The sequence below is a fragment of the Dama dama genome, chromosome 24, assembly GCF_033118175.1.
Source record: "Dama dama isolate Ldn47 chromosome 24, ASM3311817v1, whole genome shotgun sequence".
NCBI classification, from domain to species: Eukaryota; Metazoa; Chordata; class Mammalia; order Artiodactyla; family Cervidae; genus Dama; species Dama dama.
In genome coordinates this window covers 53,185,915-53,208,268 of record NC_083704.1, presented here as the reverse complement: position 1 = coordinate 53,208,268, position 22,354 = coordinate 53,185,915, and the positions used below count along the sequence as shown (strand labels likewise).

The window sequence follows — 22,354 nt, the reverse complement described above, 5'->3', positions numbered from 1 at the left end:
GGAAGGTAAAGGAAGCAAGCCTTTTTCCGGCGCTTCCGGCCAACAACTGTGGCGCATGCGCCCAGCCGCTGACTGACGTCTGAAGAGGGGTCGGACTCCGACGCCTTCTCTGTATTTGCGCCCCTTGGACGCTGGGGGGCGTCAGAGATGCAGGGTTCCTTTCCCTGGACCGTGACTCCTCCCGGTCAGGGGCGGGGGCCAGGGTGAGAGTCTGACTCCCTAGTAACGGGGGGAGAGGGAGCCAGGCAGTCCCTTGGAGAGGAAGGCAATGCCTGCACCTGCGGCCAAGGTCACTTGACAAACCGGTGGACACGTATTGCATGCCTCAGGCAAGATGTGCAACGCTAAGGGTGCGTCAGTCCCCTGGGCTTTGGCTGTGTCCAGATCAAGTGTCCACCCATCCATGGGACAGGCTGCCCCTCCTCGGCCTGCCCAGCCTCTGACTCACCAGACTGGTGACCAAATAACTGGAAATCTACCCACACCCAGTTCATCCCTGCTCCCCTAAGGCTTACAGAGGGTTGTTAGAATTGACTGCCTAGGAGGTACTGACCGGGTGCCCACCACTTCTCGCAGGTCCCTGCTTCTCTTAGGTGAGTGCCCTATGGCCCTGCCCACAGCCCTCCACAGGGCAGGGTGGGTGTGACTGGCTTTTGCCCTCTGGCAGTTCAGTGCCACTGGTCTAGGACCCAGACTGGCATCCCAGAAGTCTTGAGTCTGCTGGGAAGTTTCTGTGCTACTGGGTCCCAAGCTCTGGAGGGACAGAGCTGCTGTCCCTCATGAGTGCTGCCCCCAGGAGCCACTGCCCACTCTCCTCCATAGCTGGGGTGACTCAGCCCAGCAGCCATGCCAGGTCCAAGTCAGCTGAGAGGGGGAGGGACAGAGAGTGCTCTGCGAGGAGGAGTCCAGAAGTGGGAGGGGGGAGATTTTCCTTTCACTTTCCCTTCCACCTCAGTATACACAGGAGAGCTAGAGAGGGTGGAGAGCCCCTCTTCCTCAATCAAACTGGGAAGACGGTACAGAGGCCGGGCCTGGCCCCAGTGACTAGAGAAAGGGGTGTATCCGGGGTGCAGAGATCTGGTTTTGGTCAGGGACCAGGGGAGGAGGGGGGGGAAATTGAGGCAGAGGGAGGTTGCCAAAGGCAAACTCAGAGTGGGGCAAGTTGGTGCTGTGCCAGCCAGGTCAGGTACAAAGGCCGTGGAGGTCTGAGGGACTCCTCTGTGCCACCGAACAGCCATGGCTCCAAAGCGCAAGCTCCAAGTGCAGCATGAGGGTCCTGAGAAGAAGAAGGGGCGACAGGGGGCAGAAGAGGAGGACAGTTTCCGTTCCACTGCTGAGGCCCTCAAGGCCGCGCCCACAGAGAAGTGCATAGCCCGAGTGGACCCCTCATGTCCACTCAGCTGCAACCCTGGAACCCAGGTAAGCTGTAGTCCCCAGCCAGTCCCGATGCCTGCTCCCTCCTGGGTACAAGGACACTCAGACCTGCTCCCCACCCCCTTGGCTCTGGCCAGGTGGTTCCAGGCTCCCAAAAAAGCTGTGTTCTCCCGAGACCCCAGAGGTCAGGCAGGGCTATAGCCCATCAGATCCAGGCAGGTCACGTCTGCTCTTCAGACCACAGGGCAAGCCCCTGAGCTGAGAAGGCTTTCCCCTACCACATTTAAGGCAGGGTTCCCGGACAGGGCCTCCTCTGACACCCCAGTGCAGTCTGATTCCTGGCAGCGTCCAGCCAGGCACCCCAGGGGTGGCCTGAGCCAGCCTGCCCTCCCTGCACTGCACCCCTTCTGGCCACAGGTGCATGAAGACTACGACTGTACCCTGAACCAAACCAACATTGGGAACAACAACAACAAGTTCTACATCATCCAGCTGCTGGAAGAAGGTGACTGCTTCTTCTGCTGGAACCGCTGGGGACGCGTGGTGAGTGCCAACCACCCATCCTGTGCCCACCTCCTCCCCACCTCTCCCTGCTCAGTGCATGCCTGCTGCCCCCAAGGGTCCCCACAGCTTACTCAGGCCGAAAGGCCACAGCCACTGACTGTGGCCCTGCCCCACCTCTGACGCCCAGGGGCACTTGGCACAGGCTGGCACAACAGAGGCCAGCAAGCATTTATGGCGGGCACTGTGGCTGTCGCTTTCAGGGAGAGGTGGGCCAGTCCAAGCTCAGCCGCTTCGTGTCACTGGAGGATGCGAAGAAGGACTTTGAGAAGAAATTTCGGGACAAGACCAAGAACAGCTGGGCAGAGCGGGATCACTTTGTGGCCCACCCCGGCAAGTATACACTTATCGAAGTGCAGAGAGAGGACGAGGCCCAGGAAGTCGTGGTGAAGGTGAAGGTGAAGTGGTCAGGGAGGGAGGGTGGGCCTGGGCGGAGGGAGGGGACCACTACTGCCTGGCTGTGCACCCAGGACAGGCCTCGCTCTCTAGCCTCGACCTGCTCTGGCTGCAGGTGCCCAGGCCAGCTGCTCCTGCCCATATGTGTCCTCTACCCCTAGGTGGACGGAGGCCCAGTGAGGGCCGTGGTTCAGCAGGTGCGGCCCTGCTCCTTGGACGCAGCCACACAGAAGCTCATCACCAACATCTTCAGCAAGGACATGTTTCAGAATGCCATGGCCCTCATGAACCTGGGTGAGGAGTGGGGGGCAGGCAGGGTAACAGGAGCCTGGGGGTGGCAAGGCTGCGAGGCAGTCTCCCCACTCTCCCCATCCCCCCAGATGTGAAGAAGATGCCACTGGGGAAGTTGAGCAAGCAGCAGATCGCCCGGGGGTTCGAGGCCTTGGAGGCAGTGGAGGCGGCCCTGAAAGCCCCCGCAGACGGTGGGCACAGACTAGAGGAACTGTCCTCCCACTTCTACACTGTAATTCCCCACAACTTCGGCCGCAGCCGACCCCCGCCCATCAACTCCCCTGAGCTTCTGCAGGCCAAGAAGGACATGTTGCTGGTGAGGGCTGGCAGGTTACAAAGCAGACAGACGGGGCAAGAGATATGGGGGACAGAGAGATGGACTGTGACGAGCAGGCCGAAGGACAGAGGAGGGGAAGGCCAGGCAGATAGATGGGGTGCGGCTGAATAGGTAAGACACACAGGTGGGGCAGCCATGGTCCTAGTCAGGTGGGAGGGCAAGGGAGGCTCAAGGGGACAGCCAGGCTGCCAATGCCCATCACCTTAGGTGCTGGCAGACATCGAGCTGGCACAGACCCTGCAGGCAGCCCCCGAGGAGATAAAGAAAGTGGAGGAGGTGCCACACCCACTGGACCGAGATTACCAGCTCCTCAAGTGCCAGCTCCAGCTGCTGGACCCAGAGATGCCTGAGTACAAGGTGGGCCGGGCCCCGCAGAGGAGCTGAGCTAGCAGTGGGCACTGTTCCTCTGCCTGTCTGCCCTCCAGGTGCCCAGAGGGGTCCCTCGCCCTGGGCCTTCTCTCGCTGTGTCTCCAGGCCCTGAGGAGAGCCCTGAGACTGGGGGACAAGAGGAGGTTGGTCCACATGTCTCTTGCTCTTGACACCCAACTTCTGCTGTCCCTGCAGGTGATACATGCCTACTTAAAACAGACTAGCAACAGCTTCAGGCCCCCTGCTCTTCAACACGTTTGGAAAGTGGACCGAGAAGGGGAGGTGAGGGAGAGTCCCCCCATTACCACTACCTTCTCCCTGAGAGAGATGGCCTTGGCTTACCCACTCCTTAGGGAGTAGGCTGAGCCACTCTGACCAGTTTCCACCAGGCCTAGGTCTTGTGCATGTGTTCATGAGTATGTGACTGGCTGGGGGGCCCTTGGCCTTGGTTATCTCCTCTGATAGCAGACAGAAGCACCTGAGCTTGGGGGGCATGACTCTCCTGCTTCCCACCTCCCCCCACCCCAGGGAGATCGGTTCCAGGTCCACGCCAAGCTGGGTAATCGGAAGCTACTGTGGCATGGCACCAACGTGGCCGTGGTGGCTGCCATCCTCACCAGCGGGCTCCGCGTTATGCCACATTCTGGAGGCCGTGTTGGCAAGGGCATCTACTTCGCCTCAGAGAACTGCAAGTCGGCTGGCTATGGTGAGGTATCCCTCAGGGCCAAGTCCTGAGTGGGCATGTCGACGCTGAGGAGCACGGGGCCAATTGCTTGTCCAATTGGTGGTGGACCCAGGAGAGGATCTCTTGGATGCTTACTGACTCGAGAGCTCAGTGGGGAATCCTGGCAGTTGGGGGACTCAGGAGGCATCTGGTGGTCAGGACAGCTTCCTGGGAGGGGGTGGCGATGTGGATAGGATTTAGGTGCCAACCTGACCTGGGGAGGGGGTCGGTGAAAGAGGAGCCTTTGAGGTAAAGTAGCCCAGGGGTGGCATGAAGCTGGGAGGCTGCAGCAGGTCAGCATCTCTGAGCACAGCCTGATAACAAAGCTTAGAGAAAATGCCTGGTGTGGATGGGGGGCTTGGGGCCCAGGACGATCAAAGGAACCTCTTCAGAGAAAGATGGGGAGTACAGTTGAACCTGGCTGCAGCCACAGGGAGGGTGGCTAAGGTCAGAGGCTGCTGGGAGGCTGTGTTCCCATCCAGGCCAACTATGATGGGCGCCCACTCCAGGGCAGTGGATGGAGGAGGAGAGAAGCCAGGAGAGGAGTATGTGAGAGGCGGGATGGGCAGTGTATGGGATAGGGTGGAGGGTGTCTCTGATGACCCCCAAGTTTCTGTCCAGAGGTGTCCTCACTGAGCTGATCTCCCTATACTGGCTCCTCGGTCCCGGTTGACTGCATTATTGGAGACCACCACCTGCCCCCACTCAGGAGAATAAGGTCGGAGGAGTCATCTAAGAACAGATGGGGCTGAAGGTTGCTCAAGGCCTGGGAGCCCACTAGGAGGGCAGAAGAGCCTAAGAAGGAGAGGAGGGTGGCCTCAGGAGATCTTTGTAAGAGGATCCCAGGATAGAGGGTGAAGGAGGCCAGTGGCAAAATCAGCAGAGCAGGCTAGAAGAGCCCCTGCCCCAGATATGGTCACTGAAAGGCCATTACTGACCTTGGTGAGGGTGGCAGAGGCCTGGCCTCTGAGCTGAGAGGAGAAAAGAGGCAGGAAGGGACAAGGAGCCTGGAGAAATGGTAGGAGGAAGGATGGAAGAAGGATGAGCACTTTTCTGGGCCTGGGCAGCAAAGCCAAAGGAGATAACAATGCAGCAGAGAGGGGCCCAGGGAGTCAGGCAGAGGGCCAGTCTGCCTACCCTGAGCCTTCCTGTGTCCCCCAGTTACTGGCATGTCCTGCGGGGCCCATCGCATTGGCTACATGTTCCTGGGTGAGGTGGCACTGGGCAGAGAGTACCACATCACCGTCGACGAGCCCAGCTTGAAGCAGCCACCCTCTGGCTTTGACAGTGTCATTGCCCGTGGCCACACAGAGCCTGGTGAGTCTCAGGAAGCTGGGCAGGCCTAAGGATAGAGGTGAGGCTGAGATGAAGCAGGATGCTTTCAGGGAGAAGGTGAGCAGGAAAGGGACTGTGAAGAAGGACAAGAAGAAGCCGGCTTCCTCACCGTAGTCCTTCACTTTGTCATTCAACATACGCTCACTGATTCAACAGATCATTCCTGGGCACCCAGGAGGGCTTCAAAGAAGAGGTGTCATTGACTGAGCATGGAAAGATGAGCAAGCATTTTCCAGGCAGAGAAATGGGGGAGGAGATTCTAGGCAGAAGGCCCACCCTGTGCAGCAGTTTGGAGGTTGGCTGGGGGGAACGAGTGGGCACTCCCTATGATAGAAGAGCATAGGGGGTAGGACTAACTGGTAAAGCCAAGGACCAGTGGCCCTTGGGTCACCCATGGCCTTTGCTGTGCCCTGCAGATCCAACCCAGGACACTGAGCTGGAGCTAGATGGCCAGCGAGTAGTGGTGCCCCAGGGCCAGCCCATGCCCTGCCCAGAGTTCAGAAGCTCCAGCTTTTCCCAGAGCGAATATCTCATCTACCAGGAGAGCCAGTGCCGCCTGCGCTACCTGCTAGAGATTCACCTCTGAGCTGTCCACCCAACCCTCCCGCCCCCTGCCAGGAGCTCGACCATCATCCTCAATCCCATATCCACTTCCTGCTCTCACATCTCCCTCCTGTGTTCCAGTGATCCCCTCTCTGTTGGTTCTGGCATGGCTGTGGCCTCAGTCTCACCTCCTAAGGTGATGGGTGTGATGGACTGCAACACGATGCACCTGTTCAAGGCTGTGTAGTTAGAGGGGCACAAACTGAAAGTGGGTGGGTCCCACATCCACCCAGGCCATCTACTCTGACCTAACTGTCCATCCAAGAGAGGTGAGATGATGGATTTCCCTGGCGGTCCAGTGGTTAAGACTCTGCTTTCACTGCAGGGTACACAGGTTCAACCCCTGGTCGGGGAACTAAGATCCCACAAGATGTGTGGCAAAAAATAAATGAATAAACAAGAGAGGTAGGCTGCACATCAGGCATGCACAGGCAAGTTTATTAAACATTGTATTGGCGTACTCCCTGGCCTCTGCTTGTCTGTGCCATAGCTGCACCAGGCCCGGGCCTCCTTGCTCTCCAGGGCGACTCGCCACGCCACACAGCATTTCCAGCCCCACTCCAGGGAGTGACCACCATACTCACATAGTCATACACACACTCCCACCCACTGTGGTCACAGTCTATGTTGGTCCTTGCAACAACTGTCCTCCTCTGATCATTGAGCCTCTGAAAGGGACCCTTCCCATCCACTCAAGAGCTGTTAGTCATGTGGGGACCCATCTGGTGATTTCTTCAGTTCAGACACAGCCAGGCAAATCAAGCATTTCTCGTGTCTTGCCACCAAACACCCATGTGTGTCTTTTATCTATTATAAATGAGTTGAGAATATTTGTGAGGGGTTCAACTCTGCTGTCATGAAAGGAATGGTAATTATCAACCCAGGTTACTCTGTCCACAAACAGGAGGAGCAGACCCTAGACAGCAGGTCAGGATCCAGTGCTGGGTCATACCCTGCATTTTGTTGTCATTCTCTTTGATTTCCTTTAATCTGAAACCATTTTTGAGCCTTTTCTTTTTCCTCCATAACTTTTGACACTCTTGACACTCCTAAAGAGTACAGGTCAGTTGTTTTATAGACTCTCTCAGTTCATGTTTGTCTGATATTTTGGAATAATTAGATTCAGGCATTGCAGTTTGGCAGGAACATTACGTGAATGACATGTCCTTGGTGTACTATATCAGGAGGGACATATCCCATCCTTGGTGATGTAACTTTGATTGCTCAAAGTCGTGTCCACCAGGTTGTTCCACTAGGAAGTTATCATTTCCTCCATTTGTAATTGATCAGTAATCTGTGGGGAAATATTTTGAGGTGTAAATGTCCCATTCCTTATCAACTTTCACCTACTAGCTTTTACATTTAGTGACGATTTTTACCTGAAATTGATGACTTTAATGAATTTTTGCTAAGATGGTTGCAAATTTTTATCTAATTCCATCATTTCTTCTATATTTATTAATAACAGTCACCTTTCTTTCCTTATTATCAGTATGGACCTGTGGGTTCCGATTATATTCACTGGGTTCCAATCCATTATGGTTACTGTTTTGATCCTCAAATTGTCCCTGCTTTGGCCAGCAGAAGGTCCTTCAGGCTAACTCCTGTGTCTACACTATTTTGTGAGCATTTCCTTATGTTCTGGTTATTACATGATGTTCCAGGCTCATCTTGTACAAACCTAGAATCAGCCATTTCTCCACAGGGGTTCCCTAGAGCAGGGGATGATATTGAGAATCCAAAATCTGGGCAGAGGTATGCTCCTTGGAACTGCGTGTCATTGCTTTTAAGTCCTGGTAGCAAAGAGGACTAAGAAATATGTACATGTAAATAAACACATCTCTCTCTGTTTCTCCAATTCCAATGTGTCCTTCCATTCTTCCCCAAATCTATAATTATACTCCCTTCCCCTATAGTCAGAACCTTGGTTCACATCAACCTCAAATCATTTACTTATTTGCTTAATCCCACACAAAAGCAGTTTCAGAATTGCTGTACCCATAACCATTGTGAAAAACAAACTTGCTAAGTAGAGTTCAAGATTTTATCAAACCTATTCAAGCTAACTTTTTTGTCTTTAGACTGAAGTTCAATGGTCAAAGCAACAATTTGAACACAGGTTCAAATATTACTTGGATTAGTTATTTATTTCCCTTCATCGTGGTGGTTATTCATTTGAAATGCAGGTATGTTCATTTGTTTCTAAATATATTCACTTTTAGGGGGCTTTCTCATCTTTGTTTATTTTTATTTTTTTCAACACACAGACCATTAATATGGTCCTCCAAAATCCAGTCTGTCCAAATCTGTGCTCAGAAGAGTGTTCTTCTCCTAGCCCTCTCACTCCATGCTCCATGCCCACCAACCTACTGTAGTTTCTGGTTTATCCTCCCTGCATTTCTTTTTGGGAAAAAAAAAAAAAGATGATAAACTACAAAATGTTTTCACTGTTAATTTAGTTGAACGATTTTGGAGAGAGAATGCACTCCCCAACCCACCATAGTCCCCATCCCTGCCTATTGTCTTCCCCAGGCACCTGTTCTCATCTGCTTTCCCATCTGGTCCTGCTGAGTCCTCCCTAGGCCCTACAGGCCTAACTGGGCAGTGGGAAAGCCAATGCCCTCTCCTTCCTCTGAACCAGGACCTCAGATTCACCTCCTAGAGGCAAATACCCACATCAAAGTTGTGGTCAGGTACGGGAAGTAGTGACTGTGTGGACAGAGCATAGGAAGCAGGTGACCCAGATTCCAGGTACAACTCAGCTGGGTAATCTAGAACACATGCCTTCCCTCTCTGAGCACCAATCTCATCCAAATAACAGAGAACTGGACCAGAGCCCTTCAAATTCCAGCAGCAGGTGAGTTAAACCCAGAGATCCATGCCCTGTTGTCTGCCACCCTGATCCGTGCTGGTGTGGACTGTGTGCCTGTGAGGCACAGACACAAGCAAGACACAGATAAGGTCCCTGCTACCAAGGGGCTTGCATTCTAGTAAAACAGGCTCTAAGCAGCACGTGTGTAGATATGAAATACAATTTCAAGTAGGAAAAGGGCCAGTAAGAAAAATAAAACAGGGTTAAAGAAGCAGTGATGGGAAAGTGGAACAATTTTAGGAAGGATGGTCACTGAAGGCAGAGACCTGAATTAGGTGAGAGGACGAGTCATTAAGAGATCTGGGGGAAGGGTGTTCTGACGGAAGAAACAGCACATGCAAACTTCCCCAAGGGGAAAGGAGTTTGACATGTGGGACCAGCACAAAGACTGCATGGCTGGAAGTATGGGAGGCAAGGAGGAGGCGGATGAGGTCAGAAAGGTGAGGAGAAGGCAATCTCAGCACAGAGGGGCTGAGTCTATTTTGATGATGGGACGCTCTTGGAGAGATGAGTGCAGGATCGTGACCTGATCCGATTTGTCTTTAGAGAGATCCACTTTGGCCAGCTGCATACAGAGTGGATCTATGTTGTCAAGATCCAATCAACAAAACACAAATCACTCTATGTATTCCAGACAAGAGGAATTTGATACAAAGAAGGAGCTGGACTATCAGAGGGGCTGGTGAGTCAATCCCGGGATTAGCAACAGCAGGTAGTTGCTACCATTCTTAGGTTGGAAGGATAATGGAATTCCAATGCCCAAGACTGGGCTCCCCCAGCAGGTGCCAGAACCCCAGAGGGGGCTGCCTGAAGGAAGCCAGGACTATGGAGGGAGATGAAGTCTTCCACAGAGGTGGATCTAGAGGTAGATCCAGGCTGAGCATGAGAGGAAAAGTACCCTGGCTTCTTCCCTCCTGCCACCCTCCAGTTCTGCTGGTAGCTCCCACTGGCTGAATATACCCCAAAACCAACTGACAGAGGAGCCTGGGAAATCAGTTTCTTGGCATGCAGGGCAGTGCTGGGGAATTTGGGAGTGGATCTAAGGGCAAACAGACAAATGACCACCATGAGGTGCAGGAACGAAGATCAGGAGATGGGTGAGGAAGATGCTGCAGTGGTCCAGGTGAGGGGTGGCAGTGCCTGGGAACATAATGGTGGTGAGACATGGCTGAATTTACACAGGTTGATCGTTTGGATGTGGGGTGAGTGGGAAAGGGAGGTGTCAATAGAAACTTCTGAGATGGCATTTACTAAGAAGGGGAGGATTCTGTGGAGAAAGTTGGGGTCGGGGGTCATGAGTCAGGTCCTGTGTTGAGGTATAGAGCTTTTGAGACACCCAGTAGCTTCTGTACTGGGAGTGATGTTGAAGAGGCACCTGGGTATCCAGACTGGGGTTCACAGAGAGGAAGGAGCTTCAGACACAAATGCAAGCTATCAGGGTATAAATGGGGTTTTGCCATGGGACTGGGCGACATGACCCCATTGGAGTCACACATCTTTCCCTGAACCAATACCTTTTTCGGGGGGTGCCATACCATGGCTAGGGCTGGGTTTTTGTGCCTGGAGTATGATATGAAAGGTTAGGATCTGAACCAAACCACGTGTCCTGAGAGTTGGGGAAGGTAGCTTCCTAAAGAAAACTCTGGGTATTCTTAGCAGAAGCAAACTCATTTGCTAACAGCAAAAACAACCCAAAATAGCCTTTAGTTGCCTATAAGGCTTCCTCTCATTAATTCCACAGTGGCTTGGAGCACCTATTCTGTGCCAAGCTAATACCAGCTGAGCAACCTACTACGTGCCAAGTCCTCTGCTTCCCCCATCACTTTACCTAGAGAACTAACCCTCCTGAGGACCAGAGGGTACTTAGCGGTCTCCCAGCTCCAGCTCTTGTGTCCCTGATACCTCAGTTTCCCCTCAGTACCAAGGCTGAATGATCCAGTTACCCTCATTGAGGGGGATGGCACAAGAGAGCAGATTTTCTGCCTGGAAAAGGCAGAATAGGACCTAGCTGACTCCAAAGCCTACACTCTAACGTCCTCAGTCTGCACTCCAGCCTATGGCTGCTCTGGGCCCCCCTCCCCAGGCACCCCCAGCATTTCCACAGCACAGCCTCCAGCCTCCAGCTGGCAGCTGCTAGGACCCAGGGGGCCGGTGCCAGGCCCTGCCCCTCCCTTGCCAGCTCTGTGTGTCTCCAAAGGGCAGCATCAGAGTGACAGCCGGTACCATCTCCAGCAGGGGCTGAGTCGCTGGTGTGGAGGACAGAGCCACAGTCCCCGGCTTGCACCCTTCCATGGGGCCAGCCAAACCCCCAGAAGGATGGCAGCCGGGGCGTCTGAGCCAGCGCCTGGGCAGCCTGTGAGGTGAGAGGCCAGAGGAGCAAGGGATGGGTGGTGGGTGAAGGGAATGAGGGTACTGGGGGGCGGGGAGGGGAAAGCTCCATCTCTCTCTCTCTCTCTGCCTCCCAGCACAGGGCGAAGCCTCAGCACTCGAATGGCCAACGCCACAGGGCTGAGCGCCCCAGAAGTCGCAGCCTCGATGGGATTGATCCTGGCGGCTCTCGTGGAGGCGGCGGCACTGCTGGGCAACGGCGCGCTGCTGGTGGTGGTGCTGCGCACGCCGGGACTGCGCGACGCTCTCTACCTCGTGCACCTGTGCGTCGTGGACCTGCTGGCAGCCGCCTCCATCATGCCGCTGGGCCTGCTGGCCGCTCCGCCGCCGGGGCTGGGCCGCGTGCGCCTGGGCCCCGCACCCTGCCGCGCGGCGCGCTTCCTCTCGGCGGCGCTGCTGCCCGCCTGCACGCTCGGCGTGGCGGCGCTCGGCCTGGCGCGCTACCGCCTCATAGTTCATCCGCTGCGGCCGGGCGCGCGGCCTCCGCCCACCCTCGTGCTCACGGCCGTGTGGGCGGCGGCCGGGCTGCTGGGCGCGCTCTCTTTGCTCGGGCCGCCGCCCGCACCGCCCCCGGCCCCGGCTCGCTGCTCGGTCCTGGCCGGGGGCCTCGGGCCCTTCCGGCCGCTCTGGGCGCTGCTGGCCTTCGCGCTGCCCGCCCTCCTGCTGCTCGGCGCCTACGGCAGCATCTTCCTCGTGGCGCGCCGGGCCGCCCTGTGGCCCCCACGGCCCGCACGCGGGTCCCGGCCGCGCTCCGACTCTCTGGACAGTCGCCTGTCCATCTTGCCGCCCCTCCGGCCTCGCCCGCCCTGGGGCAAAGCAGCCCTGGCTCCGGCGCTGGCCGTGGGCCAGTTCGCAGCCTGCTGGCTGCCTTATGGCTGTGCGTGCTTGGCGCCTGCTGCCCAGGCCGCAGCGGCCGAGGCGGCCGTCACCTGGATAGCCTACTCGGCCTTCGCGGCTCACCCCTTCTTGTACGGCCTGCTGCAGCGCCCTGTACGCCGGACGCTGGGCCGCCTTGCCCGCCGAGCGCTGCCGCGGTCCCCGAGAGCCTGCACTTCGCGGGCCTGGCACCCGCGGGCCCTCCTGCAGCGCCTCCAGAGACCTCCAGAGGGCCCTGCCCTTGGCGCTTCGGAGGCACCTGAACAAGGCCGGGACTTGACAGGAAGGGAGAGCCTGAGCATGTCAGAGGCCACGTGAGAGATGTCTCCCAGGTGAGCCGGGACTGGAGAGAGCAGGGTGGTATCGGGAAGGGCCCGTCCAGCCTCCAGCACAGCTTGTGGCAGGTGCCCTGCCTGGACTTCTGACCCTGGAATGGGAGAAAGGGGGCCTGTAGCCTGGTGAGGCCCAGATTCTTCTGGGAGGAATCCTGAGTTCCAGGCCCAACTCTGCATGGCTGTGTACACACACCTGCCCTTCCCTGGGCCTCAGTTTTCCCATCTGTACCCCGGACTGTGTCTAAGGGCTCCTCCAGCCTGAGTGATCTGGACACTCACAGATGGTCCCCAGGCCAGGGAAGAAGCCGAGGTGGGCAGGATCACAGAGAAGACGCCCTAAGGGCTCACAGCCAGAGGGGGTGGGCCAAGCAGGGCTGGCCTGGGTTACAGCCACAGCAGGAAGAACCAGTAGAGGGACATTCGGAAAGACCTCTGCGACATGTGCACCAAGAAGAGGCTGGACAGAACTACTGAGACTCCTCCATCAGCTTCTAAAAATGCCCAGAAAAAAAAAAAAAAAAAACCTGGATCATTTTGGTGCCAGAGACAGGAGGCTGGACAACATGACCCCCAAAGAGCCAGAATTGGCATGTGGAAAGGGGCTGAAGCCCAGCTGGGGCTGATGGAGTCATATAGATGGGGGTCCTCTGGGACCTCAGCTGCACCCATTTTCTGTAGGTTTTGCCAACACCCACAATGTTTCACAGCTTCCTGGTCTCTGAGAATATTTATTCAAAAACAGGAATTGAAAAAACTGTACAGAGTATCTGCTGCTGAGAACTCGGCCCCTGCCCCCATGCCACTCCCCCAGCTGCCTGGCAGTGCCCCCTCTTCGGGCTGCCCTCTGCCAAGCCCAGCCAGTCCGTTCCAGTCAAAAGGGTATCAGTGGAAGCAGCAGGAATCTGCAGGGAGGTGGGGAGAGAAGCAAGGCCCCCAGCCACCCCCAGGCCTCCTCCCGGACCCCCACACAGGGGACAGTGGAAGGGAAGCCCTGAGGGATGGGGAGTGCATGAGTGACCCCCCCAAAGTGGGGGCACTTAGGATGCTCCCTGCATCCAAGCACAGAGCTAGAGGGGGTCAAGCCCCCTATCCTGGGGCTGCCACAGCTCCCAAAACCCTGGGCCGGAAACCACCCCCTGAGAGCAGGAGCTCCCACAGACCGGGGCAGGGTGGGGGGGTGCATCCATGCGTCTGGGCATTAGCGGCGTTTGGGGCCCCCTCCCGGGGTGGAGTCCTTGGGCAGGTAGCAGAGGCAGCCCCCTGCCGGCGGTCCTGCCTGCCCCCACACCTGTGCCTCAGCCAGCCTCAGTAGGGGGAGAATTTCTGCCGCTCAGCTTTCTTGCTCCCATTGGCCGCTGCCATCTTGGCAGTGTAGGCCGCCAAGCCCGGCGGTGGCCCTGGGGAGGCAGGTGGTAGAGCCAAGAAGGGTACGGGCTTGAGGCCGATGAAGTTGGAGAGGGAGATGGCATAGGGCGTGCCCAGCAGGCCTGGGGGAGCGGTGGGCAGGGCCGTCAGGGGTGGCGAGAAAGGGGCAGGCAGGTCTGTGGGGGCCGAGCCGGGTGTCCCCCCAGAGGTAGACTTGGCCGTTTCTAGACTGGAAAGAGGGATAGAGGGGGAAGATGAAGGGAAGGTGGGGGGGGGAGTGAGAAAGGGGGCAATGAGGGCAAATATAAGGGATGAGATTAGATGAAAAACAGGAATTGAGAACAATGACATGGGTGGGCGTGTTTGGGGAAAAGATGGGACAGGTCGGAAGGGTGGGATCGGGATACAAGCAGATAAGGACAAAGACAAGCAGATCCAGCATAGGGTAAGGGGGGAAATGGGGAGACTGGAGTCCCAGGGAGGAGAGACAGGGATGGACTGAGGACAGGCCCGGGAGAAGGGAGGTCCACTCTCTCCACCCGACCGGTGCCTTTCTCAGGCACAGAAGCCCCATGACCTGTGACACCCCCCCATCCCACACTCACCAGGCAGTGATGAGGTACTGGGCCAGGGCGATGGAGACGGGTGAACCAGTGATGGTCACGTGCCGCTCACCAGCGCCCTCGGCTTGGTTCCCGATCTTGATATGTGCCCCTGACATCTGCCGGATCTCACTGATCTTGCTGCCCTGGCGCCCGATCACGCAGCCGATCAGCTGGGGAGAGGGTGGAATTCGATCCTAGGTGAGGCCCAGATCCCCCTGGGCCTCCCTCCCCTCCCCCTCAAACCACCCCATCCCATGCTCACGTCGTTGGGAACCAAGAACTCCTGTGAGCTGGTCTGTGTGCTAGGGTCCAGTCCTGCAGGTGGGGAGAAGAGGGACTGGGCATGAGTCTGGGTCCTTCCTGCCTCCCCTCGTCCTTTCCAGAGGGAGCTGCCCGGCCCCCTGGGATCTGCCTCTGGTTCCTGGCACCCTTCCCTCACCTGGCACCATGCTGGGTGAGGCGAAGGGGACTGCGTGGCCCGAGAGCTGCTGGAGCTTGGTGACCTGTGCCAAGAAGAGGGGTCAGGAGTCAGAGGAGGCTCTATTCCGGAAGGGGTGCCATGGGCTTTGGGCACTCACCTCAGCTGGAGTCACAGCGCCATACTGACCCTGGACAGAGAACCCCTGTGAGGACAGAGCGGGTCAAAGGGGGTCACTGTGATAGGGGAGTGTGGCCAGCCCCCCCCCACCTCTCCCTGGACCCCCCATTCCTTCCTCCACCTCCCCTGCTTCTCCAGTAACACGTCCCACCCCTCCTGCTGTCCCCCTCACCTGGTTGGTGGAGAGGAGCACGGTGCCTAAGGAGAGGCTCGGATGGTACGGGATGGTGGCCCCTTTGGGTGGGGACTGGGAGGCACACATGGGGAGGCTCAGTCAGGGCCTTCCCAGGCCCCCCTGCCCTCCCCAAGGGCCCTGTGTCCCCAAGGCCCTCCCCACAAGCCCCAGATAAACACAGATGTCCTTGAGCTTCTCACATCCAACCCCGCAACCCCGCCCTACCCCCACCTGGTGCCACAGGCATAGGCTTGGGGGCCTGACGAAGCAGCCCCAGGGTCCAGCCCCTGCCCTCCCTCCCTGCCCCCGGGCCCACCTCCAGGATGACAGCACAGATCTGGCGCACACACAGGATGATGGCATCAGGCACCCCGGACACGGTGACAGCACGCTCTGTGGAGTTGGGGAGCAGGTCTCCTGCCACCTGCACCTGGGCACCTGTAGTCTGTGGGCAAAGAACGGGGGCCACTTCCGGCTACTCCCATAACCCAGAGTGCCCCGGCTCATAGCTCCCCAGGGGATAGGAAGCCGTAAGCCCAGCTCTCCCCTCGAGACCCCCCTCCCCTCACCTCTCTGATCTCCTTGATCTTGGTGCCTGCCTTCCCAATCAGCGAGCCACACTGGCTTGCAGGGATGACAAGGCGCAGGGTCACTGGAGGCCTGGAGACACTCCCTCCGTTTGCAGGAGCAGCACAGAGGTCCTGTCCAGAAAGACTCGGTTGGCCGTGCCTGCCTCTGCTGCTCCCCCACCCCTGGGGCACCTTCCTACTGGGGGGCGAAGGAGGGAAGCCCACCCACATCCCACTTGGCCTTCCATCCCACCCATAGTCACTCTGTGGATCAGAGTCCCGTTCCTCCTAGGGGACCACCCTTGGCCTCCCTCCAGCCGGCCACAGACCTCATCCAGCTTGAAGGCGATCATGGAGACTGCGTGGAAGACAGCTGCTGTAGACCCAGTGATGGTGGTGATGCGCTCAGGGCAGGAGCCCTCAGAGATGGTGATCCGGGCACTGCTCTGCGGGTATAGGACAAGCGGAGGGCAGCGGGGCTCCTTCTCTGCTTCCTGGCCAGGAAGCTGCCTGCCCCCCACTCACCAGGCCCCAGCCAAGGCTGGAAGTGGCCACCTTCTAGGGGCACTGACTGGTGATCCTAGATGGTGGATTCAGGGACAGGGTGGAGCATCTCCCCTCCCCTCCAAACCAGGTACCCTGGGCTCCCCTCCCAAACTCCATCCTCACCTGTTCCCGGATTCGCTTTACAGTCTCTCCTTTCTGCAGGAGACAAAACAGAGAATGGCTCTTAGGCCGAGCAGTTGTTGCTTCCTTTCCTAGGCTGAGGTCTCAGGTTGAAGGGGACACACAGAATAGAACAAGGCACCTACCTTCCCAATTATGCTGCCCACCTCCTGCAAACCAGACAAGAGTGAAGTCAGCAGCATACCCATACCCCAGGCACTGCCGTTTCCCCCACTGAGGGTGGGGTGGGTTGGGCTCCACAGGAGACAAGGATACCCAAGATCAAACTCCCTGCCACAAGCCGGCCAGGTCTTGCCTCACCTTCCCCTTTGCCCCCTCCTAAGCCACAGGGAAGCCCCCTCACCCCTCACACGCCCACCCCGCCTCCCCGCCTCACCTTCCCGTGCATCAGCATGCGCAGTGTGAGGGTGATGCTGAGCTCCGGCTCCTCCTCCAGCCCCGCATCTGAGCCGCTCATCCTGTCAGGCGGGGCTGGGGCTGAGGCCGCCTGGGAACGCGTCCACACTGTGGCCTGGCCGGCTCTGCGGGGGCAGTGGGAGAGGGGTTAGAGAGGAGCTCCACTTTCTTTCAGGTCCCCTGCCCTTACGTGGGAATCCCAAAGCCAAGCTCGACAAACTTCCAGAGCAGGGAGACAGCGTGGACCACAAGTTTCAAGTGTCACACTGACCGGTGTGCTGTGTGCGACTCACCAGCTGTGTAAGCCTGGCCAGCATCTACAACCCTTCTGAGCCTCAGCTTCCCCATCTGTACAAAGGGGATACCAAGCCCAATCCCCAGAGTTAACGAGAATTAAAATGAGTTGGGTGCCAGTGTCTCCACAGGTATTCTTCCCTTTCCCTGGTACATCGAGAGAATGAATGAACTCGGAGGCCTGTGGGAGTCCAGAGAGAGGGAGCCTCCTGCCTGACCTCCTGGGAGAGGAGTCCACCTCCTGTGGACTGGGCCTTGAAGGCTGGGTTCAAATTGAAAGGTTACTTCAAACAAGAGACACTCACGTCCAGGAAGCAGAGCCCCCGCTGGCTAGATCCAGCTGGAGAGGGAGCCAGAGCAGCCACAGGCGGTCTTGAAAGGTGGGTGGAAGTGAAGGTAGCAAGACTCTGGGGGGGTGGGCTGCTCTGTCCACTAGGAGTCACAAGAGCAGAGGCTTCTGCGACAGCTGTGAGCAGGGTTCACTCAGCACTGGGGGTGGGCATGGGGTGTCTGGGACCAGCAGTGTGCACAGTGGCTTTCTGAGCCCTCTCCTAAGTCCCGAGGAGGTTAGACGTGTCCAAGCTGGCGGTGTTCCGAGGCTGGAGCACTTTCTACTGTACCAGAAACAAATTACTCGGGCTCTGAGTCTCAGTGGTCTCACCCATAAAATGGAGGGACTGCTTCCCCCTTGGGACTGGGAGATGGGTAAGAACGGCACTGAGGGGCAGTGGGGGAACGTCAAGGCTGTTAACTGATAGAGGAAGGAGGAGCCAGAGATTAGCTGCTGGGATTAGCCCGGCCGCCAGCCCTCCCCACCCGACCCCTTTTCATGCCCCGACTTAATCCTGGACCTTAATCCTGCTTGGAAATCCCTCTCCTTTAGCGGCTGTCTCCCGCCGAGGCTCGGCCTTGATGGGGAGCTCATGGGGGACCAGAACCCGAGCAGGAAGACAGGGAGGGGACCACCTGGTGCCCAGTCTGAGCCAAGACCAGGCCCTAACCCTAAAAATCCCCATAGCCAGGAGGGGCGGGAGCTCGAGTGCCTCCAGAGACCTCTAGGCACCTTCCTCCCCAGCCCCCTGCCCTATCCTGCCGCCAGCATCAAGGGTATAGAGCTCTTCTGTCCAGCAGCCCCTTCAGAAACCCTCCGCACCCCACCCCTCAGCCTGAGGTTGGGCACAGAGGGGGAGGGGTGGGTCTGCCAGCCTGGGTGCCTCAGGAAGCCTGAGTCCTGAGACCTCTGTTTCTTAATCCGTACTAAGGGGGTGATGTCCTGACTCCCCAAACTACCCAGTAACTGTTGCCTCCCCAGAACTTATTCCTTCCTCTGCTTGAGTTCTGTCCGTAGGCTCTCCAGAGTTCAGAGGTCAACAGTGGATGCAGGGCCGGTGCTCTGTGAGCATCCTGGCCCGCGTCACGCTGGCTGCCCTTGCTAACATTCCCCCAGCTGCCAGCACTTCCCCCAGTAAAGCACTCGTGATGACGTGCTTAGTTTCGGTTACCCTGGCCAGCCTGGGAGCCCCTCAGAGCAGAAGCCAAGACTGCCACCTTCTCCTTGTGTGCCAGAGCCAGGCCGGAGAAGTTACTCAGAACACACATTATCTGAATGGAAGACTTCACCAAACAGAAGGGGAGCCTGGTGCCCAGAGAGGGTCTGTAACCTGCCCAAGGTCACAAGAAAGGTGGGGTCTGCTGGGACTAGCAGGGTCCTGCCTGCCTCCTCTGTCTGGCTGTCCTGTCTGGGTCTGTCTCTCCTCTTTGGGGGTGGGAGAAGGTTGCAGGGGTGGCTCTTCAAAGGTGGGGAGCAGGCTTTAGTAGCCCCTGAGATCCCTGCCTGGTTAGTAGACATGGGTTGTGTTTGGAAAAGACTGTACTTGTCCAGAGCCACATCTTAAGCTCCAGAATTTTCTGGGGCTCACGGACCCCTTTGGGGTGTTAACCAGTGGGAGACCTGATATTTCCACATCACCTCTTGTGGGCAAAGGCTCCTGGGAAAACAGGGCAGAAGGGCTGAGATGTGGCCAAAACTAGGGCTTCTGCCTGAAAAAGAAGATACCTGGGTCTACAGCAGAGCCCCACTGCCCCAAGTTCAAGTGACCTTGGCCAGGCCTGCACCTGACCTGGACCTCCAGTTTACCCACCTGTGCTACGTGTGTGTTTGTGGGGGCTGGGGGGACAGGGGGAATGGGTGGTTTCTCTGTGTCCTTCCTGTTCTGAGGGACCCTCAAGGTCTTTCCTGTCTTTTGGGGAGAAGAAGGGGTCTTGATACAGGCCTCTAATTCTTCTCCCAGGAGCTTTGAGAACAAGCAGCCCTACTAGGCATACTGGCTCCCCTTCTGCCGTCACAGGGGCTCTAGGGAATTGTTTGCTGCTCCAGCCTGGTGGGACCTAGGTCCCTGCTGGGCCACCCACATGGCAGCTACGAATCATGCCACGCTGACCTCCAGCTCACCTCTGGGGGTGCCCAGCCCCCTCTGGTCAGCAGGGCTCCCTGGCAGAACATACCAAGCTCAGACCAGGCCTCTGACCTCGGGTGTTCCCTCCTGCTCCCCAGACCCCCGCCCCAGATCCAATGCCCACTCCTTCTGTCCCTGGCTTCCTGCCACTCAGGCTGCAGGGGGCGGGGGGGGGGGGGGTGACAGCTGTGTAAGCCATGGCGGCTGCCCCTTCCTGCCCCTCCCCCCCCAGCTGTCTCTCTCTCTCTCTCTCTCTCTCTCTCCCTCCCTCTCTCTCATGACAGCTGCCCAATCAAAGGGCCGGGGGCTTAGCCAGCTCCCCCCCCCCCCACATGGAGGGATCAAGTGTCCACCCTGGCTTTGTTCTGGAGCAAGAACAATCCAGGGGAAGGGAGGGCTCCTGGGGCCAAGCGACTCAAGTGGACCGGCCTGCCCCTTGGGGGATTCCCTCGGCTCTGTTAGCCAGAGTGTCTGTCCCAACTAGGGCTTGTAGACCCACCTGGGCTGGGAAGAGAGAGAAGGGTCCAGTCTCCAAGTTCATCCCCACCTCACATCCCAACATCCCCTTCCAGCCTCCAACCTAACAGCCTCCCCTGTTCCTACTCCAAAAGCAGCCATGCTGGCCACACCCAGTGATGCTGGGGAATGGCTCGGGGCATCAGGCGAAGTGGGGGGTGAGGGGGTTGACACTGGGCCTAGAGGGAATCGGTACTGAGGGGCCCTGACTCCCCTGCCCATCGTTTTCTCTGGGCACACTCACCCTTTCCGATTAGCTAGGCCTCCACAAGAATTGCCCCAGCATCCTCGGATCCATACGCCCACCCTCTCAGTCTTACGGCCTCCAGGGATGGCCATTCACACCTACTTTATGGGAGAGTCCAGGGAGGAGGGGCCTGCAAGGGAGCAGCCTGGGCTCCTGGAGCTCCAGCCGCTGGTTTCTTGACCTAGAACTGTCCTGTAGACTCAGTACTAGGCAGAGAAGGGAATCTCTGACAAGCTGGCTAGTGCCAGAAATGCTACAGTCTTCCTTAGAGCACCGTTAGGCAATGCCCCCCCCCCCTGCCCCCTACCACCAAGAGGAGTCCTCAGGGCCAAGGGAAGCAAGGCAGGCCCAGGCCCAGACTAGACTCCAGGCGAATACGCACAACTTCATGGTACAGTCCCACCCACTCACTGGTACCCATCCCCTCACTGTCTCACCCCGGTTGAGAAAGGTCTCTCTAGCTTCTACTCCCCACGCTGGAGACTGGGTCACTCTGCTGCCCAACAGCCATCCTTGGTTCCTCAGTCTCCAAGGAATAAAGCCTGATCTCCACAGACAGGCCGTCAAGGCCCTTCATGATCCAGCTTCTGCCAACTTCTCTTATCTCATCTCTACCCCATCCCCCACACACACCAGACTACAAAACATGCCTAGCACCTCCAAGCCTCTGGGCCTTTGCCCAGGCTGATCCTAGCTTCACCTGCCCATCCTCCCCACTCTCTGTCCAAATCCTTCTCAAATGCCACCTCCTCTATGAAGCCCTCCCCAAACCTTCCAATCACTCAGGCCTCTTTGCTCCTCAAAGATGCCTGTCACTAAGAGCCCCATTTGGGCAGTTCTGAATCTGCCTTTCCACTATGCAGAGTTCCAGGAGCCAGGACCAGGCTCAGTTTGTAGGGAGAAGAAAGGACTCAGGGCTCGGAGGCATCAGAGACCAGTGATGAGGCTAAGGATCCCAGAGAAAACTGTAAGAGCGGGGTGAGAAGACTCAGGGCGCAGGGGACCAGCCGCATGGGAGAGTCAGGATCTGCCTGGGCAGGACTCCCAGTTCCCATTCCCCAGCACCCCAGCCCTTGCTCCTGCTGTGTCTTTGAGTCTAGGCAGTCGCCGGGCACATCACTGGGGTGGGGGATTTGCACCTTGCTTTGAGACTTCTGGGGGCCCTGAGTGAGTTTCCCCATGGAGAGGGGAGGCTGAAGGAAGAGCTGTGGTGTGGGATAGGTTTCACAAAGTCGGGCTCAACCTGTCTTAGCTGGAAGGGCCTTGCCAGACTGGAACCTGAGGCCCTGAGAAAAAGGGGCTTGTCTGCAAAGCTACGAGAATGAGGCAGCTGGCAAAGCTGGCGGAACCCCGGGGTCCACCTGTGCGGCTCAGAGCTCTTTCCTCAAGAGGTCAGTGCCACCAGGCAATGGTGATGGAGGCTGGGGGGCGGTGATGGGAGTAGGGAGGGTGGACAGAGCCTGTCTGGGGACACAGGGCGGGGCAAAGCCAGCCTCCCTGTGGCCTGGGCCTGCCAGGGTGTGTGGGCCGCCTGCTCCCAGCCCCCCACCCTGAGCATGCAAGAAGAACAATCCCCTTGTGTTTGGGCGGCCTGAGCCTGCATGCTGATGAAGGCTAGGGGGTGGGGGCAGGGATGGGGGCGCCTTGGAGTTTGAGGGGGTTCCAGGGCCCCAAGGGGCTAGGGGACTGTCAGATGGGAAAACAATAGGGTCCCAGGTGCTGGCTTGGAAGCAGCGAGGGTAATCCCAGGGAAAAGTGAAGGCTGGAGTTGATGTTTAAGGTCCTAGGGAGTCCCTGGGGTCTAAAAACTCTTTGTGGGAGAAGAAGAGCCTCTGGCGACACATGCTGTGTTGGACCAGCGTGAAGGTGATCATTCTGGGCTTGCTGGGGGACTGAGAGCCCAATTCCAGGAGGAGGGACTGCACCTGGCCCTAAGTGCATCCCTTTGAAGACCACTCCCCAGGGCGCTGGAGCCGGGCGGGGCA

At 57.8% G+C, this 22,354-nt stretch overlaps 3 protein-coding genes across 9 annotated transcripts; 2 read left to right on the top strand and 1 right to left on the bottom strand.

The window, feature by feature from the left end:
- The first annotated feature begins 240 nt into the window (after positions 1-240).
- Positions 241-7,848, top strand: PARP3 (poly(ADP-ribose) polymerase family member 3). 5 transcript variants are annotated; one of them, XM_061128467.1, is made up of 11 exons: positions 241-350; positions 1,235-1,419; positions 1,792-1,917; positions 2,139-2,327; positions 2,493-2,625; positions 2,712-2,938; positions 3,167-3,316; positions 3,524-3,610; positions 3,857-4,034; positions 5,214-5,369; positions 5,804-7,848. In XM_061128467.1, exons 1-11 carry the CDS (start codon positions 335-337, stop codon positions 5,971-5,973), a joined length of 1,617 nt encoding a protein of 538 aa, XP_060984450.1. In that variant the 5' UTR covers positions 241-334; the 3' UTR covers positions 5,974-7,848. The 5 variants fall into 5 exon arrangements, with proteins under 5 accessions (XP_060984450.1, XP_060984449.1, XP_060984452.1 ...); XM_061128466.1 differs by having other exon boundaries at positions 2,139-2,333; XM_061128469.1 differs by lacking the exon at positions 241-350 and adding an exon at positions 440-593 and having other exon boundaries at positions 2,139-2,333.
- A 257-nt stretch (positions 7,849-8,105) lies between these two features.
- On the top strand, positions 8,106-17,272 carry GPR62 (G protein-coupled receptor 62). The gene is made up of 6 exons (XM_061128472.1): positions 8,106-8,176; positions 8,812-8,847; positions 9,409-9,544; positions 11,060-11,222; positions 11,328-12,458; positions 16,066-17,272. The coding sequence occupies exons 1-5, from the start codon at positions 8,171-8,173 to the stop codon at positions 12,442-12,444; spliced, it is 1,458 nt and encodes a 485-aa protein (XP_060984455.1). The 5' UTR covers positions 8,106-8,170; the 3' UTR covers positions 12,445-12,458; positions 16,066-17,272.
- On the bottom strand, positions 13,170-16,968 carry PCBP4 (poly(rC) binding protein 4). Of its 3 annotated transcripts, none has more exons than XM_061128473.1 (12): positions 16,837-16,968; positions 16,586-16,609; positions 16,443-16,475; positions 16,103-16,219; positions 15,774-15,905; positions 15,521-15,649; positions 15,202-15,276; positions 15,010-15,054; positions 14,871-14,934; positions 14,694-14,746; positions 14,432-14,601; positions 13,170-14,055 (listed from the first exon to the last, which is right to left on the bottom strand). In XM_061128473.1, exons 1-12 carry the CDS (start codon positions 16,915-16,917, stop codon positions 13,767-13,769), a joined length of 1,212 nt encoding a protein of 403 aa, XP_060984456.1. In that variant the 5' UTR covers positions 16,918-16,968; the 3' UTR covers positions 13,170-13,766. The 3 variants fall into 3 exon arrangements, with proteins under 3 accessions (XP_060984456.1, XP_060984457.1, XP_060984458.1); XM_061128474.1 differs by having other exon boundaries at positions 13,170-13,948; XM_061128475.1 differs by having other exon boundaries at positions 13,170-13,858.
- Positions 17,273-22,354: the final 5,082 nt, after the last annotated feature.